General features: G+C 49.0%; 2 protein-coding genes across 2 annotated transcripts in view; both read left to right on the top strand.

Annotated features, from left to right (window-relative positions):
• The window catches only part of LOC139059024 (collagen alpha-1(II) chain-like), a 1,291,347-nt gene that overhangs the window by 1,149,618 nt on the left and 120,897 nt on the right, over positions 1–20,832 (top strand). The window lies entirely within an intron of this gene.
• Positions 8,743–10,022, top strand: LOC139059439 (uncharacterized). The gene has a single exon (XM_070537872.1). It carries the CDS (start codon positions 8,796–8,798, stop codon positions 10,020–10,022), a length of 1,227 nt encoding a protein of 408 aa, XP_070393973.1. The 5' UTR covers positions 8,743–8,795.

The raw sequence follows: 20,832 nt of genomic DNA, 5'->3' as shown, positions 1-20,832 counted from the left end.
TAGTTGTTTTAATGATCATTTCACCAGTACATGTCACCAAACTGCCAGCCTGAGTGCCTGTCAATTTATAGATACTCACTGCATGGAATGAATATTTTTGAACCATACTAATGAACATGAAATAACACTGCTTTTCCGTAACCTGAGTAATAGTAGTGCCTGTGATGCTGATGGCCTGCAAATCAGGCCTGTCAGCTACGTGCTTGATATTATTTCACCTGTTCTTGCTCATATCTACAATATCTGTCTCTCCCGAGGCCAATTCCCAAAAAGAATGCAGGTGGCTGAGGTGCTTCCCATTTTTAAAAAAAGGTGATAAAACACTTATTTCGAACTACAGACCCATCTCCATACTTCCGATATTTTCCAAAGGACTAGAGAAGATACTATTTTGTAGGTTATCCTGTTTTCTTGACAAACATAACTTATTAACCCCACATCAACACGCCTTCCGCAGATTCATGTCGACTGAACTAGCATTCCTTAAGCAGAAAGAACTAATCCTTGAAAATTTTGAGGCATGTTTATTAACGTTAGGCGTTTTTGTCGACCTATCAAAAGCCTTCGATTCTATTGATCACAAGCTTCTGGTTCATACACTAACTTATTATGGCATCCGTGGCATTGCTCTCAGCTTACTTGAATCTTACTTGAATCACAGAAAGCAATTTGTGCATGTAAATGGATTATCATCCAGTGTCCTTCCTGTTCATGTGGGTGTCCCAAAAGGAAGCATCTTAGGCCCTCTCTTGTTCAATATTTTCGTAAATGACTTTATTAACATTGATTCTGGCACAACGTACGTTATGTATGCCGATGACACCACACTTCTTTTTTCATCCAAATGTCTGGATGACCTGGTCTTACGTGCTAACAGAGTGCTCTCCAAAGTACACCAGTGGTCCCTTGAACATGGTCTCACAATCAACTCCGCAAAAGCCACAGCCTTGCTCTTTCATCCAAGAAATATGAATGTCGCGCTACCTGGAGATATTGTCTTTAACACCAGTACTATTGAAGTTGTCCAATCAATCAAATGTCTGGGTGTGCACTTTGATCATGAGATGACATGGCGCTCTCATGTAGATTTCCTCACCGGCAAACTGTCACAGGTTTTGGGTGTTGTCTATTCCTTTAGATACCTGCCGCAGTCCGTGAAATTGGTGATGTATAACTCCCTTTTTTTCAGTCATCTAAATAACGGCTGCCTCGTATGGTTGACAACTTCAGCCACAAATATTCACAAGCTGTTTGTAATCCAGCAGAAATTTCTTCGTGTCATTTGTAATAGGCCTCGTGATTTTCATTGCGGTCCTCTTTTCAGCGCGCTTAAAACGCTTAAATTGCCTGCCCTAATAAACCTGCGCTTGTTTTTAACCTACAGAAGATATGAGAAAAATACTGGCGCCCTCAGCTCTCTCGCTAATCTCACAAAACAAGAAACCCCCTACATAACTCGAGCTCCTGAGACTTGGTGTGTTCCTCAACTTTGGACTAATTATGGCCAGCAAATGTTATACCACTGGCTGCCCAGTTTACTCAACGATCTCACCAGATTCAATATCGATGTGCTCACTTGTTCCGCAAAAAATCTGCGTGATATGTTCCTGCAATCTTGACTGTGTACCGTTGTACTTGGTGATTTTTAGCCCTTAGTGTTTTTGCTCTTCTTTCTTTTCTTTTCTTTTTTTCTACTCTTCTCTTTTTTTTCCCTTACCGTTTCCCACTTGCCCTGCCGCTGCCATTGTAAACGGAAAGTGGGGCCAGTCAAGCTGCTTCTCCGCAGCTTTTTTCCCCTTGTTTTTCCGCCACAACCATGTACCTCCTTGCTTGTGGAAACAAAAAAAAAATAAAATAAATTAAATAAATAAATAAAATGCCGAGATCAATTACATCGCAAGATACTCTTAACGCTGCGGTACCTGCTACTGATCTGAAGCCTCTCTTACGAAGGAAACTGCGAAACCACTGGCAACGTTTGCGGTACGCGGAAACAAATAATAAGCAGCACGTAATCAAGCCAGAGTTAGGTTCCTGGCCTTCCGCTACAAGTCACGCCAAACAGATGTCCTATTTTGTCTTCTCAGAATAGGACACACATTTGGCACCCATAATTTTCTATGCATTTGAAATGCGGGGAGAGGCTTGCCGCCCTGCAATTCCTACTCGAGTGTCGGGGAGCCGAAGCTGAGGGAAAGGAAATTTTCCTCTGGCATACCGTTATTGTGTCCCACTTCACCAGGCTATGTTTCTTGGCAAAGAAACAATTTTTAACTCCAAAGCAGTCCTCGGTTTCCTTAATGAAGTTGTCCTACATCTTATGAGTCCCAAACATTCGCAGCGCTTCATCTCTTCAGAGGATGCCGCTGCCATAGCAGTATTGTATAGCACATGCCTCTAGGCCCTTGTGTCTCAAATGCTAGAGGCAAAAGGGCCTAAAAAGAATAGCTGAGAAATTACTATTTTTAGGCCATTTTACAGCCCCGTCACATCATCTCCATTGAGCGCATCATTCTAGTGCGAAATCGCTAACACTGGCATGGCGCTCTATGGCCACACCTGGTTGGCCCTTGCGCCAGTAAACATCGCATTCATTCATTCAAATGCATTGTATAATTCTGCATTTCAGAAACGCATATAAAACTGTCTTCCTCACTTTTGTTGCACGAGCTTGCTAACATTAACACTAGCATAAGTGTTTTAATTTGGATGAATTATTTTTATTGTTCGTAACGTTAAGAGTTCTCAACCAGTTTCTCGGGTAAATGATTTTTTTTTATTTATTTATACATACTGCACCCTTTGCGGACTATAGCAGGAGTGAATGTATAAAATATGATGGTGGTCTGTAGAGACAGAAAGCCAAAAGTCGACAAAGACGTAAAAGAACTATGCATGAACTATGGCATCTAAACGCTCAGAGAGGTAAAAATTGGACTTCGAAAGGCAACAGATTGCATCGTTCAATCATGAGGAACATAAAGCTGTTTTTGAAAGTGGCAATGTGTGGATTGAATAGCCTGATGTATGAGGCACGGTAACGTCTATTTGATATTCGGCGATAAGGCGTAAAAAGCCAACTGCAACAAAATTATCGACTGCGTAAAATTCCATTATCAGATACCCTATAAAGGCCGTAGCCTCTGTGCAAAAATTGGAGGACGCTTAAGCTTCGCCTTCAAGAGTGGAACGCGACAGCGTTCCCGTCGACCCGCCAAGGGGTGTAAGACAATGGGCTACAGGGCAGCCATCACTTACGAGGCGCCGCGCATCGGACGCGGTGAGCGTCGAGCCATATGGTCGGGCGTTCGGCGCAGCAACGAAACGTGCGCCTGAGCAAGCGGAACGAACCAAAGAACTCGGTATCTCGGAGGGGGAAATGATGCACGCCAGCCAAACGTCGTGATCGGCACGGGCAGAGAGATATTGGCCTCGAGCTCCACCACTGGAAAAGCTGGCGCCACCGTCGGCGTGACGTGCTAGGAGGGATCACGTGGACATAGCGGCCGCATCGGCTGCTTCGGGCGCGCCGAAGCGAGCTGAAAACGAGTTTAAATTCCCTCGTACGCTGCGGTTTTCATTTAGTGGCGAAATTTACCCGCTTCGAGTGTCTCCTTTACAACGCTTGAAAGCACTACTACAGGTAGTGGCTGCCTTTGAAGGCGCGCGACATGGTAGGCTACTGCTCGGTGCCGCAGGGCCGGACGCACGTGACGGAGGCCGGTGTCAGCCTTATTCACACGTAGCCGCAGGACAAGAAGCTACGTGAAGCTTGGCTCGCGAAACATAAAACCGGCAAACAGTCATCGGCTACAACTCGGGTATGCAGCAAGCACAGACGCGAGGAAGATTTCTGCTACGGCGCCCGGTCTGCGATATTCTGAAAACACGCACTGAAACGCATGCCCGCGTCCGCTGCCCGACTAATGTCATGACGGTTTGGTCTATGAACTTGTCGATACTATAGATACTGGCAAGTTCAGTGGAGTGGAAAGGCAGCGGTAAGAAGCACATTTAAAGAAAGCATGGCATATGGTCATGTTTATGTTATCAATTAATGCACTGGATTACAAAAAAAAATGGCTGTGGCTTAGGTAAGGTTAAGCCCAGGATGCGAAGCATACTAGCCTTTATTTTAGTTGTTGAACCACTGTTTAGCCTGGTGAACTGCTGTTGCTTGGCTATATTTGGTTCGGCTAGCAACACTCATGCAACAACTCATGCGTTACTCTGCTTAGCCTTGGACGCCCCCGCATTGGACGCGGTGAGCGTCGAGCAACGCAGCGTTCGGCGCGGCAACGAAATGTGCACCTGAGCAAGCGACGCACGCCTGAGCCTTAGAAACAGCTCGTTTCTAAGGCAACACCGCATTCACTAGAGGCGCTTTTGTACCGCTTTGAAGCATCGTACTCGTGGCTCAGTGGTAGCGTCTCCGTCTCACACTCCGGAGACCCTGGTTCGATTCCCACCCAGCCCATCTTGCAAGAGTTGAGCCAAAGCCACTTCTCCTCTGTCGTGACGTCACGGTGTCACGTGGTTTCAAGGCGACACCGCCGCGCCTGAGGAGCTGGGTTGAGCCCTCGTAATATGCTTCGCATAAAAGGAGCAGCGGGAAATTGCACGCTGAGAACGCCGATAAACATACAGTGCGACGCAACTCGAGAAATAGTATCGAAAGGTCAAAGAATTTAGAAAAAAAAAGATTGAATCGTCGCGACGGCATATCACAGTCCCCGTAGGTGTCGAAGTCTAGAATGAATTTATTTTTGAACATCTCTGATAGCGCCCACGCAACAATGGTTGCTTGTATACTGTCAAATGCTCATATTCTGTGGCCTAAAGCTCATGGCACGGTGCGAAAACGCGCGCGGGGAGAAAGCGAAACAGTGCGCGGACAAGCATGCAGACGCGCAGTCGGTCGCTGCGAATCTGCGCGATCGCTGCATTGAGGCTTCGTTATGTTACGCTCCATTTAGTTATACAAACACTGTAAGAACATATTTCACATGGTTTGCTCTCAGCGTTTACCTACCTTTCACGCAAGAAGCCGGTTCGGGAGACTCCATGGCGGCGACCGCGCGCAGTGGCGTTCACTGTACGTATTCGGTAGAGAGATAGCGGCTGTAAACGATTGTGTGCTTTCAGTTTGCCCAAGATTGTTATTTAGACAGTAAGAAACTTCTCTTGTTTCGAAAGTACTTACAGAAATGTCCGGGAGAGCTCGCGCGTGGTGTTTTCAGTGAGCGCTGACAGCAAAACCTATGAGGAGCGTGCCACGTGATCCCTCATGCTACGCCAGCGAGGCGCTTCCGATAGAGGGCGACTCCGTAACTCCTCGCCGCCAATACTGATAGCGATCTAAAGAAAGGAAGGGCGCTTGATTCTGCAGAGGGTGCAAGGCGAAGCGTTGTCAGGGGTGAGAGAGTCCGCGCCGCGACCCGCCTCGCACAGCTGCAATGCGCGCGTGGCGCGCCATCTGTCGGGGCAGCGCCGTACATGGAGCGGAGGGGGTCTTCTGTGTTTGCCGCAAGATGGCTCTGCGTGTGCGGAAAGCGCAGAAGGAATGCAATGGAAACGCACTTCGCTACTCGTGTAATTGCGACTTCTGTAAGTTACATGTTCATAATTACCGATATACACCGCAGTATAACTTTCCACGGCTCGTTTCGAAGGCAACACCGCATTCACTAGAGGCGCGTTTGTACCGCTTGGAAGCATCAAACTCGTGGCTGAGTGGTACCCAGTTGAAAATGACAACAGAGGTTGTGTTCAGTACTACAGAAATTTCTGTTGTACAACAGGATTTTTCTGTAGTAACTACAGATTCCTGATGGAGCGACAGACTTTTCTGATGTACAACAGACATTTGTTGTTGCTACTACAGAAGTACAGTCTGTCGTATGTCTGTTGTTACTACAGAAAGCTGAAGCTCTACAACAGATTTTTGTAGTAGTACAGAAAAATTTGTCATCACTACAGGCACCCTGTTGTCCCAACAGAAATGTTCCTGAAGTAACCCGAAAAACTTCTGTAGTGCTACAGAGAGCTGTTGAAATACTATAGAAACCTATTGTGGCAACAGGCCCCCAATTGTCACAACAGAAGTGTTCCTGAAGTAATGCGACCAACTTCTGTTGTACTACAGAAAAATGTTGTTGTACGACAGAAACCTATCACTGCAACAGGCCCCCAGTTGTCATAACAGAAGTGTTCCTGAAGTAATGGGCAAACTTCTGTTGTGCTACAGAGAACTGTTCCACAACGGAAACCTATCGCCGCAACATGTACCCAATGATGACAACAGAAGTGCACTGAAATTGTGTGATGCGACAAGCTTCTGTAGTGCCGGGTTGAAAAAGACAAAAGGAATTCCTGTCGCAACTACAGAAATTCTGTTGTACGACAGAAGTTGTTTACATTGCTTAATTGGGAGACATTTCTGACGTTACGACAGAAATTCTGATTTCGCAACAGAAGCATTCTGTCGCGACAACAAGTGTTCTGAAGCCGGAACAGCAGCTTTATATCCTGACAGCGACTCCGACGTTACGACACCAATTCTGACGTCGCAGCAGAAACATTCGGTCGCGACGGCCAAGAGTTCCGAAGTCGCAACAGAAGCGCTTTCCGTCGCGGTCTTTTAAAATTGTATGTTTTCGCATCGGTGGTCTACACTGTACTTTTCTCTTGCGCGGTATTCAATCGCGCTTCTCTGAAGCCGGCAATGCTGATGGCACCGACACCGGTATTAAAGTCGACGTGGCGAATAGTTATAATTCTGCCGTGACGACGCGGCACCCGCAACGCCCTACCGGCCTCCTCCAAATCGGCCGCTGATCAAAATCATACCATCTGCGGGAATGGCTGCGTATCCGTTTTTTTTTTTGGTAAGATGTGGCACACAGGCCTGTGGACTTACATGTGCTGTTACACTGACACATTAGTTAATTTCCCAGGAATATTTCACAAGCTTATGCGAAGCGGAAAAGAAGATTTGGGTTGTTCCACAAAGTTGCGTGAAAAGCTGTCTCGCTCGGGTCTCATTAATCTGGTACAGTGCTGCCGTGAGATGCCAGTATGCTGTCAGAAAGAACTCTCATCCACGAATGTTTATGTAGCTATATTGCGTTCAACACACGAATTATATGCGCGCTCAAAGTGTAAAGAACGAGAGACAACTGTCGAAACTAGCTGTAATAACCCTAAAAGTCAACGTTGTCTATTTCTGAATTTCTTATTTAATATGGATATCGTATATCAAAATCGATGTTCTAGCACTGCACGATGTACCTGTCGATGGTACGAACACTCTTGCTCTTCTAGAGATGCGGCACTTGACGCGGTGGAGTGATAGCGGATCTTGGCTCTCAAAATGCAAATGTAAACATCAGCGCATCAGCACGTCGTACTATTCACATGGCCAAAACGTACACCCGAAAAGCATGTCAGGGGTGGTGCCCGAAGATGGCAACGTGCTAGAATTATGGGAGAACTTTAAACAAGGAGACAAGATCAGTGCTATAGAAGAATCCAGTAAAGAGAAATTTATTAAAAGGAAAAAAGAAAAAGAAATGCAACGTGAGCTTGATTTTTTGTACACCGTGGAAAGCGAGAGACCCGGGAGCCGAACAAAGGAGATAAGAGAACTGAAAAGCCAGCTTGAGCTTATCGAAGAAGAGAAGTTCAAAGGAGCAGTTATAAGGGCACGAGCTGAAAGGGCTTGGCTAGGTGAGACACCGACTAAACGAGCCTTATCTGACGAAAAGGCATACGCGAGGCGAAATGAAATCGGAATGATTCAATACGAGAACGAGATCACGAGCCAACCTCAAAAAATTGAAGAGGCGTTTCTTGATCATTATAGCAAATTATTCGGGACTGTTCAAGACGTCACAGAAGAATTCAAGACGAACTTTTTGTCAAACATGCCGCAATTAGAGGAAGACATTCAAAAGCGTCTGGAGTGGCCTCTGAGCATCACCGAAGTGGAAGGAGCCATAGATGATTTAGTTGTAGGCAAGTCTCCGGGACCTGATGGACTCGGAGCGGCCTTGTATAAAGCCTTCAAAAGTGATGTCAGTGAGATCCTGTTACGGTTGTTTAAGGAGGCCTATGCGCAAAAACAGGTTCCCCCTTCTTTTCGGACATCGCACGTAGTCCTGATACCGAAATCAGAGGACCCAGAAAAATTGTTAGCTGTTGACGCTTACCGGCCGATATCACTAATGAATGTAGACTATAAGATATTTACAAGAGTGCTGGGAAAGCGATTACAGGGAGTGGTGACCAGAATAGTAGGGTCGCATCAAACATGCGGCATTAAAGGAAGGTCTATCTACACAAACATTCACATTGCCAGAAGCATTTTAGAATACTCTAATGACCTAGGTGAACGCTGTGCCATGTTATAGTTAGATATGCAGAAGGCTTTCGACCGCGTGGCCCATAAAATTCTTTTCAGTATTCTAGAACACATAAAGGTAGGGGATTTGATTTTAGATGGGGTAAAGATGTGCTATCAAGACTGTACCGCCAGCCTCATTATAAACAAGTAGGTTACCACAACCTTTAGTGTACGGTCATCTGTGCGCCAGGGGTGTGGTTTGTCGCCTCATTTATTCGCAATTTACCTAGAACCGCTTTGTAGGAAAATCAAGAATGACAATAGAATATCGGGTTTCAGAGTGCAGTCCGCGGAAGTGAAAGTGCTGGCATACGCGGATGACATCGTGTTGTTTTGTCGGGATAAAGAAAGCATCGAAATCGCGGTCGCAGAGGCTTTATCATACTGCAGAATGACAGGCAGTGCTATCAACTTTGATAAATCCCTAGGGGTATGGATCGGCAACTGGGAAGACCATCCGAGTACGTTTGCAAATATCCGCTGGACAGTCACGCCGGCAAAGTACCTGGGGGTGCCGCTTGAGCACTACCGTGACGCCGTTGATTACTGGAATGCCGAAACTGAAAGGGTTCGTGAAGGTACACTTAAATGGGGAGGCCGCAATTTCTCTATGTTTGCTCGTGCGACAGTGTGCAACCTGTTTGCCATTGCCAAAATTTTTTACGTGCTCCAAGCGTTGGGCATGTCAAGGGCTAACATACAACGTTTACACAGAGTACTCGCAGTGTTTGTATGGGGTTCAAGCTGGGAGCGCGCCAGTCGCACTAATCTCTTTCGTTCGGTTAAAAATGGAGGATTAGGTCTGGCACATTTGTTCATAAGGCAGATTGTGTCGCGGTCTGTTTTCTTACGGGACCAAAATGACCCATTTTTATTAACTATGTTTCAAACAAGGCTGAGCGAAGCTATACCTGAGTTTATTGTATCGTCACATCGGTGCAGTCAAGGCAGAGCGCGTGGTTTCCTAAAAGAGGTAGTCTTGGCGTTTCAGCTGTTAAAGGTTCGGTTCTCCATGGAGTACCTAAGTAGGGTACCACGAAAGTGCTTATATAAGGACCTGGTAGACACAATGTTGCCGGTGCCATTGTATCGCTCGATGTTCTGCATTGGACCTGAAAAGGACGTACTAAAAAGAGTAAAACGAATGCCAGTACGCCCGTCGGTAAAGTCTTTCTTTTTCCAGCTCCACACCAATACTTTACCTGTGAAACCGTGGCTAGATGAGAAAGGTCTTTCCGTGCCTTGGAGCGTCAACTGTTTACTGTGCCGGAAACCCGAAACAATAGAACACATTTTTTTTTACTGCTGGGATGCTGTGTTCCATTGGGACATATTACAGAGAACACTAAAGAAGGACTTGCCAATTACACCATATGGGATTCGTTTCTTGCCTACTCTAAATGAAGACAAAGTACCCTATGACATGTTCATGCTGGTGTCCTTACATAGTTTATGGAAAACTAGAATGGCCGTGAGACATGCCGAAGTAAATGCCCGGCCTGTTAGAGAATACTTCATTGAAAGCATTTGTCATATCAAGGAAATGTATAATTTGCAAAATGAAAAACCAACATGGCTCAGTGTGATGACTGAGCTAGCGAGTTTTAAGCGATTTTAGCCCTGTGACTGCCAACCAATGGGAGAGATGTTGTCGCGACTGTTGTCTATTGTTAAAATGTCTTGTTTGTAGCCTTGTTGCCATGTCGGTAATAAAGACAAAAAAAAGTCTGGGGTGGTGCAGTGGTAAGATGCCGGGCTCGGAATCGTGAGGTCGCATGTTCGAATTCTAGGCGAAGACGTTTTTTCTTTTAAATTTTTTTTACTTTTATGTTTTTCTTTTTTGTACTAACAAATTTACATAACCTTACGGACGTCTCTGTCCATTTTTAATTAAATATTGATCAAGAACTACAGAACTTTCTACTACAGGACGTCACACTACAGACAACAGAACTACAGGCAACAGAACTACAGAAACAACGTCCCAAAATACGACAGACTGTTAAAATTTCCTGTTGTGTTTTTCAACTGGGTAGCGTCTCCGTCTCACACTCCGGAGACCCTGGTTCGATTCCCACCCAGCCCATCTTGGAAGTTGCTTTTTATTTATGAATTGCCTGCCGTTATTTATCGCTCACGGTCAACGCGGCAGACGCCGACACGAGCTGCGACACAAGCTGCGACACGAGTCTGCGACACGAGCTCCTTAACGCTGTCGCGTTAAAATCTTATGCTTGAACTACAGTGCAATGCGTCGCAAAAAGCCCGCGAAAATCGCCCGGCGGAAGTGACGTGCAGTGAACGATGTGAGGAACCAGCACCTGTACTGTCTGCTTCCCTAGGTGTCCTCAAGAGGCGCTTATGGCTTTGCTCACTTGTATTCAGTTCCGTATACAGTGGCGTATACAGTTCCGTATTCAGTTCCGTATACTTGTATAAAGTACCAGTAGCCCCCAAGACGATAATGGAAGAGAGAATAGTCTAGAGGAATTTGAAATCCCACAAGTAACGCCGGAAGATGTAAAGAAAGCCTTGGGTGTTATTGAAAGGGGTAAGGCAGCTGCGCAGGATCAGGTAATTGAAGATTTGTTGAAGGATGGTGGGCAGATTGTTCTTGAAAAACAGGCCCCCCTGTATACGCAATGCCTCATGACTTCGAGCATACGGGAATCGTGGAAGAACGCTAACATAACCATAATCCATAAGAAAGGGGATGCCAAAGACACGAAAAAAATTACCGACGATTACGTTACTTCCTAATGCGAAATTTGAGCGCAGCAAATAAGCTGTTTCCCCTTTTCGATAGATTGAGGCAAAGAAATCGAGCAACACATGTATGCGCTATCACAGAATTTTTTTTAATTTTTCACACGTATTCCTTTAACAAAGACTCCACTAACAGTTCTTGACAGTCATGAAGGAAGCTTTGTGGTCGGAGAAATAGACTGATATATGTTCGACTTGGTACACCAGTGCTTGATTCTATAAGACGAGATCTATACAAGTGCCTCGCGAGGTTGTCACAGCCGTGGGACGCGTTACGAGCGAGAGGAATGGGATGTTCTCCCGCATAAGTGTTAGGAAATTGCTGTTTGTCTTTATGTCAACATTAAAGTCCCCCACTACTAACATCGGTGTGGATCGATGGACGGTTAATGCGAGTTAATGCGGCGATGAGCTTCTGCTTCAGCCTAGCTTACGGCTGGTTGCTCTCGACGGCGGCGATGAGCCTCCGCTTCGGCGGCGCGAACTTCAGGGTCTTCTCGGCGGCGGCGATGAGCTTCTGCTTCAGCCTCGCTTACTGCTGGTTGCTCTCGACGGCGGCGATGAGCCTCCGCTTCGGCGGCGCGAACGGCAGGGTGTTCTCGGCGGCGGCGCTTAGCCTCTGCTTCGGCGACGCGTACTCCTGGATCATCTCGACGGCGGCGACGGTGAGCTTCTGCTTCGGCGGCACGCACCTCTGGATTCTGACGGCGACGGCGCTGGGCCTCTGCTCTGGCAGCTCGTTTAGCAGCAGCAGCAGCAGCAGCAGCAGACGGAGGACTTCCATTGGTCGTCTCGCTCATGGCTCAGAAAGAACTGACAGATAATTTCGCAGCGGCGAACGGCAGCGGCAATTTCGGCTCGGGCGGTGCACATATACAGATCCGCCGCCACCGATCTGGCTCTCTGATTGCCACCGCACAGGGCGAACGGCAGCGGCAATTTCGGCTCGGGCGGTGCACATATACAGATCCGCCGCCACCGATCTGGCTCTCTGATTGCCACCGCACAGGGGTTGCATTGGAGGAGGAGCGAAGAAAGGAATTAAGTTCGAGCCGGCGCTTTGACAACCGGAGACTCGCAGGAAGAGAGGGGATGGGGGCGGCGTGTACACCCAGCGGCAAACGATCGGGGCACAAGCGCGCGCAGCAAGCGGACAACACGATAAAGGGAGGAGGGAAGAGATAGCAGCGACTGACTGATGCCGCTGACGCCGATAGTGAGTCAACCCCAGCTGCGGAGTTGGTTTCAGGGACAACGCCGCCGATGCCGACACAAACAATATGATACCCTCGCTTCCGCAGCGCTAAGAACCAGGTCTAGCCGTGGGAAGGTGGTCACGTATTCGTCGACGTGCCGGGGCCTACGTGAAATAACCGGCGCGTCGGCAACTGAAGAGCACCCTATCCGCCACACAAGAACAGGGGGGGGGGGACCCTTTCCTCCTCTTTCTGCATGGCGGCGACGGTGTTCTATGCAGTTACGTTATCTTGACTCTCTAGCGGCGTCAGCGGCATCCAGCGGTATCAGTCGGTCGCTGCTAGCGCTGGGGGGATGAAAGGGGGGCGGAGCTGGTTACGAGGCCGACGACAACGCCGACGACGACGCGAAACCCAGAAACGGACGCCAAAGAGCTGCGCTCTAAAATTATAGACCGATCAGCTTACTTTCCGTTGCCTACAAAGTCTTTACTAAGGCAATCGAAAATAGAATCAGGAACACCTTAGACTTCTGTCAACCAAAGGACCAGGCACGATTCCGTAAAGGCTGCTTAACAATAGACCATATTCAAACTATCAATCAGTTGATAGAGAATTGTGCGGAAAATATCCAACCCTTATATATAGCTTTCATTGATTACGAGAAACCGTAATTCAGAGACGTGGATTGGGAAGAATTGGGGACAAGGGGTAACGGAAAATACCTTAGTATCTTGCCATTCGCCGTGGATTGCTTAATAACTCAGGGGACCAATTGCAATGCATGCTCACTGAATTGGAGAGGCAAAGCAGAGGGGTGGGTCTAAAAATTAATCTGCAGAAAACTAAAGTAATGTTTAACAGTCTCGCAAGAAAATAGCAGTTTACGATAGCTAGCGAGGCACTTGAATGGTAAGGGAATACACCTACTTATGACAGGTAGGGACTGCGGATCCGGATCATGAGGCTGAAATAATCAGACGAATATGAATCGGCTTGGAAGTGTTTGGCAGGCATTCTCAGATCGTGAACAGCAGGTTGTTATTGCCCCTCAAGAGAAAAGTGTATAACAGCTGTGTCTTACCAGTACTCACGTACGAGGCAGAAAGCTGGAGGCTTACGAAAAGGGTTATACTTAAATTGAGGGCGACGCAACGAGCTATCGAAAGAATGATGGGTGTAACGCTAAGGGATAAGAAAATAGCAGATTGGGTGAGAGAACAAACGCGAGTCATTGACATCTTAGTTGAAATCAAGAAAAAGAAATGAGCAGGGGCAGGACATGAAATGGGGAGGGACGATAACTGATGGTGATCAAGGGTTAGGGACTGGATTCCATGGGAAGAGAAGCGTAGCAGGGGGCGGCAGAAAGTGAGGCGGGCGGATGAGATTAAGAAGTTTGCTGGGACAACATGGCCACAATTGGTACATGACCGGGGTAGCTGGAGAAGTATGGGAGAGGCCTTTGGCCTGCAGTGGGTGCAACCAGGTTGATGATGATGATTCAGTTCCGGTGCATCATCGAAGAGCTCTCGCAGGTCTGATAGCCACAGAGTTAGTATGCTTTGTTAGCTGCTTCGTCCATTGTGGCAAAGCGGTTGCGCGCCCGAGGTGTTCTTTATGCCAAGTATTCTCCGAGGTCATCCGCTTTTCTGTGCCTCACTATCTATATTCAATAGCAGGGCCACGATGTGTTCTGCCTCCGCTCAAAGAGGAGCGCATCGGGGTGGCCAAACTAAAGGCGCGGTGTAGTCCGGCCTAACGCACACGCAGTTCACTTGTGGCGCAGTTATGCTACACCGGCGACAATTGGACAGGCTACTGTCTAGTGTGGCTGGCGCGGGAATAGAAGACGTCCTATCGCACACCGGAAGAGCTCGCCCGACGCCGTGAGGCCTCTCCGTACACTTGTGGGAAGCCTTTGCAGGAACGGTTCCCGCACTAAACGGCCGTCGCTTGCTGTCGCGTCGCTGGCCAGTTGTTGCATGTGGCGTAGCAACTGGCTGGGTCGTGTTACGAACTTTTGCACCGCTGCACCACTATTACGATTTCGTGGTCCCGTAGCGCTCGTCACCCGTTTCGTGACAGAGCGTTGGTAGCGAAGACTCCGAGCCAGGCGTCGATGAGAATAACGAAAGGGATTTTATACATTATATACAGGTCATTGTACAGGACAAGATCGGATCGGCACTGGGGCCGAGAGCTCACACAAACGCGACTGTTCCCGCACGACGGCGTCCGGCGAAAACGCGTGACACATCTCACCCCAGTCGGGAGCGACACTCTCTCCCGGTGGGTCGGCGGATCCTGTTTTTCAGGCAGCGCGTCGCTGCTTTTATAATCGCCGAGGAACCATTGTCACTCAAACGGCCCAATACAAAGTCAGCACACGACGGTCGTCCGAGGGGTCCAACCAGCGACCGCGCTGGCCACCCGGTTCAAAGTTCGCGCGCGCGGTGACCTCCAGGCAAAGGGAGGTGCGGCGCCGGGCTGTCTGGCACACGTGGACACGTCCAAACATGCGGCTCGCCGAGGCTTCTCCCGCAGGATCCCGCTGCCTGACGGCTCAGCATCTTGACTTGTGAAGGGAGAATTAGGGCGCTCGCAGGATAGATTCTGCATCTTGCAGATTCGGAATCCGGGCTTGTGGTGATGGCACAACAGCATCCCCGCCCTCAGATAAGGCGCCGGGAAGACGAGCTGCCTCCACGTGGCTCGGATGCCAGGCGCGCACGTTCGTCAGGCTCGTCCAAGTTCACGTCCAGTGTCGGGACGCCAGGTAACTTCACGTGCCCAGGTCCGACTCGCCAGGACAGGAGCTCTGCTCACCGCGTCGTCGCCAAGGCACCTTGACCAGCTCCGCTCGGGTCGTTCCTAAGACCTTGCTTCTCGCCACTGGTCCCGCTTGGTCGTTCTGCAGCTTGCAAAACCGACCGGCAAAAGGCAACACCCAACACGAACAAGTGCCCTCTGTCTCCCGTCAAACACCAGACAAGGCCATAATTCAAATCAACCTAACTAAATTGCTATCCCTCTTTTTGCTCCCGCTGCAACAAGAGGCAGGTGTACGATCTAGTACACAAGGCTCAAACAACCAGTTTTCAAATTAACAACACAACAAAATAGACAAGAAACAATTATTAATCAGCAATAATAATTACAAATGGAATGGTCCCTTTGAAATCACTTGGACCGAAAACATACCACTGAGGAAGCAAATGAGGTCATTCATTTTTCCCGGCGATATTTTCGCGGAATCCGAAGCTGCTTATATTTGCGACCCTGCTTATCCGTGTAGCGGCGGTACAATAAGCCAGATTCTTCGCCAAATGAAACCCTCTTTTTTTTCCCTCCCCGTTTGACGCTCTTCCTCAGATCGGCTAATGAACAGTCTTCCTGTTGCTCGCGAATCAGACTTTCTCTTTCAACTGCAGCCTGCTCCTGCCGGCTGGCGGAAACCGGAGCGAGTGTGGAGCCCGCGTCGCCTAATTGCGGCGTCGCGTCTATATCGCGGCTAGCACTGCACGCGTCACTCCCACTCACTTCCAGGACCCGCTCGTCTAGGCCAGCGTCCGAGCTCTGCCTCTCCCGTGACTGCTCGCCACTCAAGTTACCTTGATCAGTCCGTGTGCCGCACCGCCTTTCGCTCACCGACGCTAAGTCAAGTTCCCTCGACAGCGGGCGCGCTTTGGATCGCGTGGGGGCCATGTACGCCACGTCGGCAAAGAATGATTTGCCCTGATCCCTCAGCAGCTGCTCCGAGCTATTTGAGAAGAGGTAGGAAAATTGCTCCGGGAGGGCGGCTGACACAGCGGCTTCGGTGTTAAGTTTCCCAAACTCTCCTTCAATGATAACCGTTGCGATCGGTAAACAGACACTCTCCTTCTCGGCCACTTGCCGTATCCTAACGCACTCTCCCGTAAAATCACTCGAGGAGACGAAAGACGGGTGAACAACGTCCATAGTTGCTGCAGAGTCCCGCAGTGCTCGGCACTTCTTGCCGTTTACCTTAATTTCCTGCACATAGGGCTCCAATAGACGTATGTTTTTGCGAGTTTCCTGTATCGTTGCAAAAGCAATTCTCTCTGGGCAGCTTGCAGCGATGTGCCCTTGCTTTTTGCAATTGTAGCAGGTTAACGGTTTCCGTTTTTCAAAAGAACGCGTCATTTCGTTTCGCTGTTTCGGACCATCGTCATCATTCTGAGATGCATTCTGTCCATCCCTTACAGTTTCTTTGGGAAGGGACTCGTCTTCCCGAAACTCGCGACGCGTGATTTCCTTCCGTTCGTCGGGCTTCCCGTAAAACCCATCTCTTTTATCTGCTTTTTCTATGCGCACTGCCTTGCTGTGCAAGCTGCGGCGGGTGTAATACTCTTCCGCTAACTCTGCTGCCTTGTTTAGCTTAACCTCCTTTAGCCTATCTTGCAGCCAGAGCCTGACATCCTCATCAATGCAACGGTAGAACTGCTCCAACGCGATGCATTCGACGATTTTGTCACGGTCGTCGTAAACCTCTTCGCCCTTCAGCCATTCCACCAGGTCGGCTTTTAGACGAAACGCGAAGTCAACATTCGACTCCTTGCCCTTTTTTGCATACCGGAACCTCTGCCGGAAAGCTTCGGGCGACAATTTGTACTTCCGCAGTAGCGCTTCCTTCACATCACTGTAGCTCTCAAACGCCTCTTTCGATAAGCAAGTTATTACGTCTGATGCCTCCCCAGGAAGCAACGCTAACAGATTCTGTGCCCAAAGGGATCGCTCAATGCTATTCCGTTCGCACACGTGCTCAAATTTCACGAGGTATTTGGCCATATCCTCTCCGACGACAAAGGGTGGAAGTTGATCGCGTATTCTTGGAACATTAGAAGTGAGACTAGGCGCTGGCGAGCTATTTCCGGTCTCCAACTCTTTCATTTTAAGCTTGTGCTCACGAATCTCTCTCCTTTCCTCCTTTTCCTCCTCGCGACGTTGCTGTTCTCTCCTTTCCTCCTTTTCCTCTTCGCGACGTTCCTGTTCTCTCCTTTCCTCCCTTTCCCGACGTTCATTTTCTCTCCTTTCCTGCTCGCAACGTTCCTTCTCCTCCCTTTCCCGACGTTCATTGATATCCGCCCAGGCCTCTGCGGCTTCCTCAGCCGTTACGTCCCCGGTCCTCATGACCTCAAGGATCGCATTCTTTCTTTTGGTTGAGCCCAACTCAATGCCCAACTCCTCACAAATTTCGAGAAGTTCCTTCACCTTGTACTTCTCCATCGTTCACACTGTCCTCCTGCTGTTTACCCTTTTTGAATATACCTGCCGTACGCTACTATAACACTACTAGTAAGACATATGCAAGTATTTCACACACTGCCCCGTTTTACCCCCTCAGCATCCCCTGGTTTTCAAAACACTCTTACTAGGCTTGAAACACACAAGGTTATCACAATGCAACACCAAATCCTTCCCTAAGCTACTATAACCTGTGTCAGAGAAAGTCTGGTGTTTGAGGTAAACTTCAGGCACTCACCGCGCCGAGGTAGCTGATGCCGGTCAATCCCGTAGCTGCCATCCAGTGTTACGAACTTCCCAACCGGTGCCACCAGTGTTACGACATCCCACCGCTGCCACCAGTGTTACGAACTTTTGCACCGCTGCACCACTATTACGACTTTGTGGTCCCGTAGCGCTCGTCACCCGTTTCGTGACAGAGCGTTGGTAGCGAAGACTCCGAGCCAGGCGTCGATGAGAATAACGAAAGGGATTTTATACATTATATACAGGTCATTGTACAGGACAAGATCGGATCGGCACTGGGGCCGAGAGCTCACACAAACGCGACTGTTCCCGCACGACGGCGTCCGGCGAAAACGCGTGACACATCTCACCCCAGTCGGGAGCGACACTCTCTCCCGGTGGGTCGGCGGATCCTGTTTTTCAGGCAGCGCGTCGCTGCTTTTATAATCGCCGAGGAACCATTGTCACTCAAACGGCCCAATACAAAGTCAGCACACGACGGTCGTCCGAGGGGTCCAACCAGCGACCGCGCTGGCCACCCGGTTCAAAGTTCGCGCGCGCGGTGACCTCCAGGCAAAGGGAGGTGCGGCGCCGGGCTGTCTGGCACACGCGGACACGTCCACACATGCGGCTCGCCGAGGCTTCTCCCGCAGGATCCCGCTGCCTGACGGCTCAGCATCTTGACTTGTGAAGGGAGAATTAGGGCGCTCGCAGGATAGATTCTGCATCTTGCAGATTCGGAATCCGGGCTTGTGGTGATGGCACAACAGTCGGCGGTCGCCAAGTTCGGCCTCCCACAGTAGCTGTTGGAGACGCTCGGGCTCTGTCGGTGTGACACGGCGAATCAATGTGTCTTTTAGCGTCTGGTAGATGTTCTCTGTGGGTGGCGTTAGCAGTAGGTCCCGCACCTCACTGGCCGTCGCAGGCGGGAGGTTGCCCACCACGTTGTGGTATTTGGTGCTGTCAGCAGTGATGCGGCGTGCAGCGAACTGCGACTCAACTTGCACGAACCAAAGTTCCGGGTCGCCACTCCAAAACGGAGGTAGCTTGACATCAAGTACTGCTACCGTGGGGCTGTCGGCGTCGCTTGGCTGATTCATGGCGATCACGTCCGGGCCACCAATTATTGGCACGCGCGAGGAAAGCAGAGACGAGGCGTGGGGCTTGGAGTCTCGGTGCCAACTGATCTTTATTCTTTGTGCGCCGGCCTTCTATCGGCGGCCGGCTGGCTACGGTCGACTGCGGTCGGCTCTGTTCCGCACTGGCAGCACCGCGGCTTATCCGCGGCACTTTTGTGTTCACTACATGTGCATGTCTCAGCCCGTAATACCTTCTCTAACCGTAATGTGCATGTCCCAAATGAAGTAGTGCCAGCTCCACTCAGTGAAATCTATGAAAAAAGCGAAGCTATCGGTTGTTCTTTCGGCTCTAGCAAAACCAGAACTGCTAACGAAGCTGAAGCTCAAATTCAGCAAGAACAATGACAACGAGATAAGAGTCTTTCATGAAAATCACGCTGAACACGAGTTCAAACTTGAGAGAACGAACGCCAGCAGCACTGTTTTGAGAGCTTTCATTGTGTTCACTTTACTTTCTTTAGAGCGAAGCTGTATACCTCTAGCGTCCAAGGAAATTTTCGTGTTGTTGGCGTATTAAGCAAAAACGTCCTCATACGTGGACCGATCCCGAAGATGGTGCAATGCCTGGCTGATCCGCGGTGGAGGTGACGCAGGCATTAAGCACTCCCTATACGTGAGCCGATCCCGAAGATAGTGCAATGCCAGGCCGACCCGCGGCGGAGGTGAAGCAAGCGTTAAGCGCTCGCCATACGTCGGCCTTACAGCCCTAAATCTTATTCCGCCCTAATTCAAGCCCTAAATCAATATTCCGCTTCCAACACTCACCAGAATTTAACTTTCTCTCTCAAATGCAACAAACTTCATTAAAATCGATCCAGGGGTTATCTCAGAAAAACGTTTTTGCGTTTTTACATGTATTTGAAAGGGCCGCGTTTGAGTTGGGCCCGAGCTAAAGCTTCCTCTTAAGCACTCTCTATACATGGGCCAATCTAGAAGATAGTGTACTGCCTGGCCGATCCGGGCTTCGGTGCACTTCGCCATTAAGAGGTCAACATACACAGCTTCGCTGGTCATCCTTCTTCACAGAGCGGAAGGGCACTGAGTTTTTTTTTTTTTTCGCTCTGCCCTTGTGTGGTAATAGAGCCTGTGACCTCGCGCTTGGGAGCGCACCTCACTGCCTTATTTTAACGCGATAGCGTTAAGGGCCCCGTGTCGCAGGAAATTCGGTGTCAGTGCCGGCAGCGGCGTCTCCGGCCTAGAAAACACCTTAAGCACGCATACTGATCCGCACAGGCACTCGGCGTAGCGTTGAGGCCTTATTGGAGTAATGGAATTTCTCAAAGTGAAATGCGTCAGAAAATTCGGAAAACCCACCGTGGTTCCACAGTGGTTATGATGTTGGGCTGCTGCGCACGAGGTCGCAGGATCGAATCCCGGCAGTGGCGGTGGCATTTCGATGGGGCGACATGCGAAAACACCCGTCTGCTTAGATTTAGGTGTACATTAAAGAACCCAAAGTGGTAGAATTTTCCGGAATCCTCTACTACGGCGTGCCTCAATCCGAAAGTGGCTTTGGCACGCAAAACCACGTAATATATCTTTTAAAATTCGTAAAGTACGACTTACACATAACCCGCCGACATGATAGCGTCGCATTGTAATTTCAATGTATGAGAAAACATCATTCTGCTACGCGGAACCTCAAATACAAACCTTCTTTAAGGCGACAGTGTTTTCCAGCTGCCGTTTGTGATTTGCCTTAGTAGGAACAGCGCTGCTCTCTTAGTTCCTTGCAACACCATCACAAGAAGAACCACAAAGCTCACATTCGTGCATAGCGTCCACCACCAGCGTTTTCAAGAAAACATTACGTTTATATAGGCTGCACTTGCTG

Source organism: Dermacentor albipictus, chromosome 4, assembly GCF_038994185.2.
Source record: "Dermacentor albipictus isolate Rhodes 1998 colony chromosome 4, USDA_Dalb.pri_finalv2, whole genome shotgun sequence".
Taxonomy (NCBI): Eukaryota; Metazoa; Arthropoda; class Arachnida; order Ixodida; family Ixodidae; genus Dermacentor; species Dermacentor albipictus.
The sequence above is the reverse complement of the archived record's forward strand: the minus strand, read 5'-3'. Positions and strand labels throughout refer to the sequence as shown.

What these genes read in the sequence shown, in the direction of transcription:
- LOC139059439 (XM_070537872.1), top strand. Translation starts at nt 8,796, where the DNA reads ATGACAGGCAGTGCTATCAACTTTGATAAATCCCTAGGGGTATGGATC.